Genomic DNA, 11,650 nt, shown 5'->3' with positions numbered 1-11,650 from the left:
ATATTGAAGCTAATTTATTCAAAATTGATGATTGCAACAATTCTTTACCAAGAAATACGTTTATGACAAAATTTTGGAAAATGGGCGTAGCACCGCCCACTTGTGATCACATATATGTATCTCGCTAACCGTTCTAGCAATTTGTACCAAGCTCGGTATGGTTATTGTGCTTGCCACATAAAAGCAAACCGTTGAAAATTGTTGAAATCGGACTAAAATTGAGGCGCTCTTCATATAACGGTAAATTTCAGATATGCTTGAAACTGCAATATTTCCAAATTTAAGGACGCTAATTTACATAAAATGTATACACCCCGGCTTATCATGTAGCGGTAGCTTTCGGAAAGGTGGAAAACATATATTTAATACTTGCGCCGGGTATTTAATGTTCGGCTCCGCCCGAACTTAGACTTTCTTACTTGTTGGTTTTATTTTTATCTTTGCCTTTATCCTTTTCTTCATTTATATACGTAGTCACCTTTTATAAGAAAATTTTTGTTAAAGTAATACCATATGCATACACACAAGAAGCCCTTGTTTCAGCCCCAACCATTTCCGTTACACCATTTCCGTTGCATACACACAAGAAGTACTTGTTTCAGCCCCAACCACTTCCGTTGCACCATTTCCGTTGCATCACCTCCGTTGCATCATTTCCGTTGCACCATTTCCGTGTGCAATTTCCGCTGAATTTGCCAATTTACTCCCAACCAACAAACCGCCGCTAAAGAAGTTTCACTTCAAAAACTGAGATCAGTATTGCAGGTTATAAAATTGATGAATGGTTATTAATATCAATGTCCAATCGTTATCGTTGCTCTGCCATATTCGTATTTGTATTATGCCTTGTGTTCATAATCGCATTCAAAGCAATTGTTTTCGTACAAAACTCAAAATTCTATTTTGATTTGACATTAGTATGGACTAAAAATTTGGTTTTTTGCGTTCCTTCACTGTTTCCTGCGCTCACTAAAAGAAAATAACAGGAAAAAGTGAAGGAACGCAAAAAACCAAATTTTTAGTCCATACTAATGTCAAATCAAAATAGAATTACATATATGTATGTACAAAACACATTCATCCAAGCACAATTAACGTTTACTATGTATGTATATCAATTATTTTTCGCCCCCTTTCCATTCTCAATTCCCTTTTTTCTAGTTTTTAGATTATTCTCATTTTTCGTTTATTCTCTGATTTCCGTTAATTTAAATTCAGTGACACTTCTCAAGATTTTGCCAGCAAAAATTCTTCTGACTAAATCTGACTACTTCGGACTGAAGAGAGTTACAGTCATTGTACAGTTCCATAGGTAAAGTAACTCTTCTTACCGTTTTTCTGGCAAGCTGTGTTTTTGGTTCAGTGTGTTAGTGTATTTTGAATAAATTGTAATAGAAATTCAAGAAATTGTAATAGAAATGAAAGAAATTGTAAAAGATAAGAGCAAATGCCAAAAAACAGGTGATCTCAGCTGTATGCGGTTTTTGGCAATCAGCTGATGTGTTTTTACTTAGGAAACTGTACGATGGTTACAGTTGCTCTCTGATTTCTGCTGTCTAGTTAAGAAACGCTTTTTTGACTAAATGTGACTACTTCGGACTATTTCTGACTATTTCTGGGAGATAAGGAACGCAGCTATTGATCTGTGGCTTTTGCTTTGCACAACAGTAACTTTAACAGCTGTTGGCGAATTAACTAACGCGCTTCTACGAGAAATGAATGAATTTTTCTTATCAACACTCACGCGCCTATTCTGCAACCCTTTCGTATTAGGATTTTACTATCGTAGAAATAGTATGTTGCAATCCAAATCGTATTTACGAAAGTCGTAACAATGGCGTGCCTAAAAACGAACGGCTAAGAAATTGTTCTCTTTTTTTTGCGTAATTTTGTACGAAAAAAATTCTGTGTCGGAAGTGAGATAAAGGATGTAAATCGATGTGTGTTTGCAGGCAATATTAGTGATGTTCTTTTAAATAGATAAATTTGCCTTTCGCATATATGTAGGTATATTTTTATAAACTGCTTTATATTAACAAACAAAAAAGAATGTTTGGTTTAGTTATTTGTACAAAGATTGTGGGTTGTTGTGTCCAAACGCGCAACGCGAATCTAAGAACTTTAACATGCACGTTTTATCAAAGGATTAAGCTTTAATTTAACATAAATTCCAATTTCCGAGCTCTAGTTTATTAATAAATTAGGTTTGCACTATGCACTTTTTTCCAAATTTCGATGTGGGTTCTGCGTAAAAATGCTGAGGATGGCGTAGCCGGAGCTATGTATATGCACAAGAAATGTTGTATACCTTCGACATGCGGAAGCCCCTCTTCTCCAGCAACACAGAAACGCGAATTCTACTTGGTAAGGGTTCCAATCCCTATGCGCATCCGATGGCAGAAGCAAGAGAGGAACTTGTGGTGGACCTATCAAAGTGCATGTTTTCAATGGCTTGGAAGAAGCTGTTATTGCATTAACTGGATTGAGCACCAGTTCTTAAGGCATTGGAGGAGTTATTGCTTGTGGTTCAACAATTCAACCAGAAGCTGACATAGATGCGTCATGGTTACTATGCCCGCATATCTTTGTGAATTCATTACCATAACGCGCTGTTACTCCGCTGCTATAATGGCAAATGTAATAGAATCCATCGTTTCCTTCAAAATAAAGTAAAGTCAAACAATTCTACTATAAATAAGCACATGACATTTTGACGCTGGAAAATTTTGTTACCAAAAAATTACACCACTTCTTGTAACCGCAATTCTAAGTACATTGGTAACAATTTAATCTATTCAGAAATTCCGCTATGAAGTTTTGTATAAATTCTGGTGTTGCCTACTTCACGGGGCAATATTTTGTTACCAGCTTATGAGATGGTCACACAATTTACCAGTGCGCAGAATGCCAACAATTTTATTCAAATTACCATGAACTTTACTGAACTTACCATGAACTTTTCACTTTGTTTTCCTTCACACAGCTGTCTTCGAAAAAAAAAACTGGATAGCTGGCAATGAATGCTGCACATGTTTCGCAAGGGTTGCAGTATTTGGATTTTCCGTTTTCCTTAACGTAGCTACGAATTACGAATTACGAAAATTCGGGTTCTAGAATGAGGGCGCACAATTGGCGCTTTACTATTTATGTACATAAATATCAATTAGAACTGTTCGAGTTTAGAAACTGCATAATATTTGAAATTAGTTTAGTTGTGGCCCTAATATGGCTATCCCATCGGGTTATTAGTCTACGTTTCTGGAATTTGGTTACGCTCTAACGTTAGTGGGATTTTCGTCCTTAGTTTGTTCTGTGCAAGCTCAGTTCCGTTTGCCAAGTGCGTATTCAATTTTCAATGTGATTAAATTTATTTGAAACAGAAAACACATTAAAATTCTTATAAATGCCTGCCCTAGTCATACCTTCTGTAAAACTTTTGGTTTAACTTGATTTCATAAGAGTTATAAATTCTATGCTACAAAAATTAATTGTATAATTTAAGAGTGTGTACAAGCATTTCATGTCGATTGATTAATATTCAACTGTACGTTTTAGCCTCTGGCTAATTGTCGCTTAAAAAATTATTAACAAATTTGTCCTTAACAAATAATTTGGTGCATAAATCACCATTCAAAATTAATCAAGTGCCAACAACAGCAAATTTTATGCAGCTTATGTCGCTTGGAACTCCATTTTTAATTTAATGTTTTACGTGTTGCCCGCATTGAAACGTGTGCGCAGCGGCACAAAGTTTTAAGCACTAGAACCGCCCACCGGTCATTTACGATATACATACAAATGCAACATACAAATATATAGTACATATAAATGTATGATGTGTGAGCAGCAACTGTTTGGCCGCACGCCAAGATAGCTATCGGTTATATATGGCGCTCTTTAAGTAGCGGGTGTGTATACCAATCAGCGAACCTACTTCTGTTACCACTGGAGTCTCAACGTACGCATGCAAATACATACATAAATATGTACATACATATGTATGTGTAAAAGCTTATGAATTTACATACATATATTCAGTTCCTAAGCGAGCATTCAAAACGCTTAGCTCCACCTTTTATATAAAAAATTATGCATAAAAATATATTTCGTTCTTTTTGCTTGCATATACATGAGGGCTTAATTGAAATTTTCTTTTTTTACAGATTACCATCCAGTTAACAGTTATCCCGGCTATCCGATGAACCCGACAAACGGCATGGACACAGAAGATGTCGAGTCCACTTCCAGCAGCGCAATGTCCAGACTTGGCACACTTTTTTCATTCACATCGCCCGCAGTGAAGAAGCTGTTAGGCTGGAAACAGGGTGACGAGGAAGAGAAATGGGCAGAAAAAGCAGTTGACAGTTTAGTGAAAAAGTTAAAGAAACGCAAAGGCGCAATTGAGGAATTGGAGCGTGCATTATCCTGCCCAGGTCAGCCATCGAAATGCGTAACAATCCCACGTTCGTTAGATGGTCGCTTACAGGTAAGTTTGCTATTCGTCTATTCACCAATATTTGTATTAATTAATATACAACATACATTAATATTAAAAAAATTTTTTCGATTCATAGGTCTCCCATCGCAAAGGGCTGCCACATGTCATCTATTGTCGCGTTTGGCGTTGGCCAGATTTACAATCACATCATGAATTAAAACCTCTAGATATCTGTCAGTACCCATTCAGCGCCAAACAAAAAGAAGTTTGCATCAATCCCTATCACTATAAACGCGTTGAGAGCCCTGTACTGCCGCCGGTGTTGGTACCACGTCATTCAGAATTCGCACCGGGCTATTCCATGCTTCAGTTCAATCAATCGATGTCTGAGCCGCCAATTCCACCCAATGTAAACTACTCTAACAATGGATTCAACAATATGAGCCCTAATAGTCCGCCTCTAACATCAGCTGGTAGTCCTAGCACGGTCAACTCAAACCCTAACTCACCATACGGCAGTTTGGCAGGCACACCGCCACCGGCTTACAGTCCTTCAGAGGATGGTAATTCGAACAATCCAAATGATGGCACACAATTGATCGATGCTCAGATGGGCGATGTGGCCCAGGTGAGCTATTCAGAGCCAGCATTTTGGGCCTCAATTGCCTACTATGAGCTCAATTGCCGGGTGGGTGAAGTATTCCACTGCAATAATAATTCAGTCATCGTCGACGGTTTTACGAATCCATCAAACAATTCGGATCGATGCTGCTTGGGGCAATTAAGCAATGTAAATCGTAACAGTACCATAGAAAATACACGCCGTCACATAGGTATGTAAAGACTGCAAGCAAATATTTTTTATTTTATCAAAGCAAAATAAAAGGAACATAAACAATTATTATATAAACCATATTAAACGCGACGCTAGCAGCATATAACTACGGTTAAATAGAAAGTATTTTATTACAGCTGAAAATATCTAAAAAAAATTATGTTAATTCTTAATGCCTTTCTACTTTGCTTTGCAGGAAAGGGCGTGCACCTTTATTACGTAGCTGGCGAAGTCTATGCCGAATGTCTATCAGACTCGGCTATATTTGTGCAATCGCGAAACTGCAATTATCATCATGGCTTCCATCCGAGTACTGTGTGCAAGATACCGCCAGGTTGTTCTTTGAAGATTTTCAATAATCAAGAGTTTGCTCAACTTTTATCGCAATCAGTGAATAATGGCTTTGAGGCGGTTTACGAATTAACGAAGATGTGCACAATCCGTATGAGTTTTGTAAAGGGCTGGGGCGCTGAATATCATAGACAAGATGTGACTTCCACACCTTGCTGGATAGAAATACATTTGCATGGACCACTACAGTGGTTGGACAAAGTGCTGACGCAAATGGGTTCGCCCCACAACGCCATTAGTTCCGTATCATAAAAGGAAGATGTTGGCATTTGATGACATTTCATACAATAGTAGTCTAATATTTTCATTAATTATGATTTTTTTCATTTAATGAGTGGATTTGTATCGCTTTATTTTTTTTTATTATTACCTTCTCTATATATTAGTTTATTTTAAGTTTTACAATCGATGTGCAAATTTTGATCTTCCCATTAATTATAAATAATTTTTGTTGGTATATTTTATTATAAAAGAAATTCTTTTATGTGGCGTAGGTTTGTCATTCCTATTATATAAATTAAAAATTTAAGTGAGAAAAGTGTCATAGAATCGGTTTAAGTTGAGGACAAAATAGTTAAACACTAACCAAGAAATAATTTTCATGAATTATTCAACGTTTCCTAAAGATTGATTGCCTTAAAATTTATTTTAAAATTTAATTTAATTATTAAGCTGCATGTACCGCTTTTTAGGATAAAAGCGGATAATTTACCATCAACATATTTCTTTAAAGATGTTCTACATTATGTTTATTATTATTTTTTTGAACTTTTCTATACCTGTAATGAATTACTACAACGTTTTTGTGGACAGCTTTTATAACGATTTGTTTTCAGATATCATAAAGTACATAAAACACGTGAATGTTTTAAAATATTTCGTGATTATGCTCTTCACATCGGAACAGATTAGTAGCCGTATATAATTTTGGATAACTGATTGTTTGCATCGAAACTTTGCTTTGTACTATTACGACATAAAAATGAGCGAACATAGAAATAGGATGAAACCTCTCTATTATTTTGGTTTCTTTTAGATATGAAATGCATCCACCCAAAAGTACATTTAAAATATTTTTACAATATTACAAAACCACCAATTTAGGATAATTTTCAAAATCGTTTTTGTTTGCCAAGAAAAACGAGTATGCAACCGTTTTCATTGTATTGTCTAAAAATAAAAGTTTATTATTTCAAATTAAATACGTATGTATTTGTTGTTTTATTTCTTCAATTTATAAAACTATAATTACGAATTTCAAAGCCTTTGGGGGAAATCGTCATAATTTTGATATGTATGTAAAAAGATAAAAATGAATAGTAAATTTTCTGTGAAATTTAAAGCAAAAAATTAAAAAAAAAAAATAAAACTAACTCGGAACATTTTAGATATAATTTAGTAATAGAATACTAGTTTAAAAAAACAGTTTATGTATTTACATGCTATTGTGCCTAGTTATGCATATACACACATTACCTAAACAAATAGTCACACAAAAGAAAAAATAAAGAAATAATCGTTTGCTGCTTACAGCTAATCAGTGCTTTGAAACATGCCTTAAATCGCTTAAACTAAACAATCATTCATGTACATAACGTAATCAAAATTAGCCTTGTAAAATGTTCAAAAACGAATAACGCAAAGAAATTTTAAATTATCTTCAAGTGCTTGAAGTAGTCCAACAATAAGCGCAGAACCATGCCAATAACCGCTAAAGTTCAAATTGCCTTAAAGTTTATTCGAATTTTTTGAAAAGATTTTTTTTACTTACATATGTATATTTGACAATGCTTAAACCCAACAAAAAATATGTATATACATACGAACATTAAATATTTTGAGAATTTGCTGTGTATTTTAGCTGTTCGTGTAATTATGATTTAATCGGCTTTATATTTTGCTAACCTATACGCATTAATAATAACGCTATTGTAACATGCATTGTAGTAAATAAAAATGTAATAGATGGTTAATATAAAATTTATTTCGAATAAAGTTCAACAGATTTCCAGCCAAAACATGGAGAATGACTTTCCTGTTTGTATGAATGAGTGTGATATGAACATGTAACTAATCTAGGCTATCGGTGAAACCATCGTAGTGTGATTTTCGTAAAAAGTACGAAAGCGCGATCACTGAATCCGAATTGCTACGAACGTATGTACCAGGGATGGAATTTCAGAATTTCAAAATGTGCCTCATGGTATTCTAAAATAGTGACGAAAAGAAGATGAAAGTACCACAAAATTAATATTCTTTTAAGGTGTTTTAAGGACAATATATTATATACTGATATATTGAAAATAATATTTTTAAAATACACTGAAGTAAATGATAACTATTAATTATCTAAATTATTGCAGTAAATCACTTTTATGAAGCATTCCTTAGACATACATATACATAAATTCATAGATAGTAAAATTACACAGAATTCCACTTACGGAGGGAAAATACACCGAAATATAGCTATTCTGACATCTTTACACACATACATATGTATGTACCTATATGCGAAATAATGGCAGTGAGACATTTTGACCAGTTTCGCCTATTCTTTTAATTGATTATTTTTTGATTGATTTTATATTAAAGTCTAATTAATAATTTAATAAACACAATATATGTACAAAAATCGGCATTTCAAACCTTGTACAAAATTATAAAAATTCAGCAGGTTTTCGCAACAAAAAATTTTGATTTTTTTTCATGTAAAGTGAGTTCGAAAATTTTTTGAATGGATGCAAATGTATGACACCATCAGAAAAAAAATATTAAAAATCATCGGGATATTGCAGAAACTTGCACTTTCATTTAATGGACTATAAAACTGCAAAATTGCAATCTTTCTAAAAATTCTGGATTAAAAGCTTGTTTTTGCGAGAACTTACTTTTCATACTGCGTATTCACAATAGAATTCAGCAGTTTGTAAATATTTCCCACGGCACTTATTTTAATTTTTTAGTGCTTTCAATTTTCACTCTTCTGTAATTTTTTAATCTATAATGTGATATGTGATTTTTTGTTATGTATTAGCATTTTATGCTAAATTTTTATATTTGATGATTGTGCCAAAAGAGGATGAATTGGGCCAAAAGTGCCTCTGAGAATGAAAGTGCCAAAAATAGCACTATTGTGCCTACTTTTCCATCACTGGTGTGCACTCAAGTGTATGCTTCGTTCGTAGCTATTCGGATTCGGTGATAGCATTTTGGTAGATTTCACGGAAATCGGACTACGATGACTTTGGTGATAGTTGGTAGCCGAGTGGTGGGCCGCTTGCTCGATCTCCATTGAGCTAACGCCCCTGTCCCTCTGGACAGACCCTGTTGAAGTTGGGCACTTCCTGGAGCCTCCCCTTAGCTGAACCAGACGACAACGTTGATGGATGAAGCGACTTGAGCGGGGTTGAGTAGCTGCTACAAAAACAATCCCTGCTCAATTTCTGTAACGGATAATGTCCAAAAAAAGTGTTTTTCTTCAGCCGATTAAAAAGGCTTCTGATAAAAGCCATGTGACGTTCGGAGTTGGCGCACATCTATAACTACACTTTTTGTGTAATGTTATCAAGGTAAGCACTTTAAATTGGAGGAGAAGCCTTGGCAAACACTTATGTACATACATAAGTGAAATGTGAGCAGCAAATTATTTACGAACTTTAGACCCCCACATACTCGAATAATGCATAGTCAAGTCAAGAACCTTTTATGAATCAAAACCCCAAATTAATCATATCAGTATATGTAGGTTTTTATGTAAAAATTTATATATATAAGTATATATTATAATAAATGGTCGTAAGTAAAATTTTACATAAATTGGTTCTTTAAAAAAATCGTTAGTTCACCCCAGGTTATCGACTACAAATGTAAATTTTAAGATATTAGAAAATGCGCTTTAAATTATTTGGTTTATTCACTATTTACAGCCTCGGCTAAAATTTAGTACAGAAATGCCCTAACTCATTTTCTTCCTAAATTCAACTTTTTACAAAGGTCAGTAGATTACTCCCTAAAGAACTAATCCAATTTGAAAGCACCTACATCAATAAATTAGTTTCACACCCCTATTGCGAGTGTCGACTAGTAGTAGGTGAACGACTATTATTCCATTATCACTTTTCCATGGAATTGTGAATATCGATTTTTGTTCAATAAGCGACTGTGAATAGTTTTTAGTCGCTAATCTTTCAACAGTTTGTTTGTAGAAGGATGATCGCCTATAATTTATTCACACTAACTTTTTTGTAGAACGCCGTTCTGAATACAATTAACAAGAAGCTTGCAACTGTACTTTTAAAATTGAAGCCTGAGCTTTTTTGGAAAAGATTTTATTGAATGTACTCATAGCGTCGCTAATGTAAACATTGACAGAAAGTTTAAAGGAAAAGTTACATATTTTTTTAAATAAATATATTGAAACTTAATGGAGGTGGTAGGGGTCATTATCTTCAAATGGCTTGACTACATTTTGACAGTTCAGCCTTAAAGTGTTGACGCCGAAATATGTTTTTCATCAGTAGGTTTTGTATGTAAAAACTTCAGGTCAATAAAGGGGTTACCGAGATATACCTTTGTAGTCACAAAGTGGGCGGTACAACGCCCAATTCCTAAAAGCCTATAACGGTCTTATTTATTGTTTAGAGGTTGTTGCAAGTATTAACTTGGAGCAAATTAGTGCCCTCAGTTTTTGAAATATCGGAGTTTTCGTATTTTTGAAATTTTAGTCCGATTTGAATAATTTTCAACAAATTGCTTTTATGTCCCAAGGTTATAAGGCACACCAATTTTGGTTGAACTTGATGAACCGGTTACCGCGATAAACATTTGTGGTCATAAGTGGGCGGCGCCACGCCCATTATCCCATAATTTATAATTATCAAATTTCCTGCTAGGTGATTATTGCAACCGTCGATTTTGAGTGAATCAGCCTCAACAATTACTTGAACAATGGCTTGAAGCAAAGGGAAATTTCGCTTGGTTTGTCAAACCGCTTGTGTGGTGTATTTCGCTCTTAATTTACCGTAGTTTTCGTGTTTCTATAAATTACCGTTATATGAGAGATTTTCAACACATTTCTTAGTTAGACCCGGCTCGGACCGAGTTCGGTAGGGATTGGAGAAGCGGCTACTGAGATACAGCATTTCATCATAAGCAGGCGGGGTCACGCCCATTTTCCAAAAATTTCATAATAGTAATATTTTTTTTACCATAATTTCACTTTACATACTAATTTTCAACAGTTTCGATTGAATATTTACTGAAATATCGTAGAGTTTGCCTCTGTCGAAAATATCTCAATTTTTGCTTGAGTTTTCGTGTACACGGACGGACGGACAGACAGACGTGGCTTAATCGACTTCTCCTTTTATTCTGATCATTTATGTATACATTTGTCTTCCGTTACGTGAGCAAAATTATAATACCCTTGTGCACATGTGCGCTCGGGTATAAAAATGTATTACTCTAAAATTTGCCTGTATTAATAAATATGTGATTTTTACAATCAGTTTGTCGTAAATTTTAAACAGTTTCATTTCATGGTTTATTTAAATGCGTGCAGTTATTGAATTTCATATAATATTCATAAAAATTACTCTTCAATGTGTATCCTTAAAAAATATCCCGAAATCCCGGGATCATAATTTTTCGCACACGCATTTTGGCATCTCTAATATATACCACTGAGTGTTGGTCAATAAATGCAAGAGGAATAAGGTAAAATATATTCACCCGATAAAAGTAAGTAAAAGCGAAGGAATCATTGGCCATACAACTACAATTACTTATTAAACCACTCACTAAAACTTTATATCAATCTTTATTCTGTCGAAGGCCAGCCATTTTTGGTCAGAAGCCGAAGTAGTTTATTCGTTTTCTAATAAAATCTAAATTTATTATTGAAAAAGGTTATTTAGTTGGTACTAAATTCCATTTATTATATTACCAGATTACTAATTCGGCCGGAATAGGGTTAATCTCATAAGAATTTTTTTGCAATTTTTAAACGCTATTTGCGCTTTTTA

The 11,650-nt window shown here is 34.3% G+C and overlaps 1 protein-coding gene across 1 annotated transcript; it reads left to right on the top strand.

Annotated features, from left to right (window-relative positions):
* The first annotated feature begins 4,134 nt into the window (after nucleotides 1-4,134).
* On the top strand, nucleotides 4,135-6,832 carry Mad (mothers against decapentaplegic homolog 1). The gene is made up of 3 exons (XM_017628930.1): nucleotides 4,135-4,486; nucleotides 4,575-5,271; nucleotides 5,470-6,832. Exons 1-3 carry the CDS (start codon nucleotides 4,199-4,201, stop codon nucleotides 5,874-5,876), a joined length of 1,392 nt encoding a protein of 463 aa, XP_017484419.1. The 5' UTR covers nucleotides 4,135-4,198; the 3' UTR covers nucleotides 5,877-6,832.
* The last annotated feature ends 4,818 nt before the right edge of the window (nucleotides 6,833-11,650 follow it).

Source organism: Rhagoletis zephyria, unplaced genomic scaffold (assembly GCF_001687245.7).
Source record: "Rhagoletis zephyria isolate East Lansing unplaced genomic scaffold, Rhagoletis_zephyria_1.1 Rzeph_scaffold_06351, whole genome shotgun sequence".
NCBI classification, from domain to species: domain Eukaryota; kingdom Metazoa; phylum Arthropoda; class Insecta; order Diptera; family Tephritidae; genus Rhagoletis; species Rhagoletis zephyria.
Note: the sequence above shows the minus strand (reverse complement) of the source record. Positions and strands in the feature narration are given on the sequence as shown.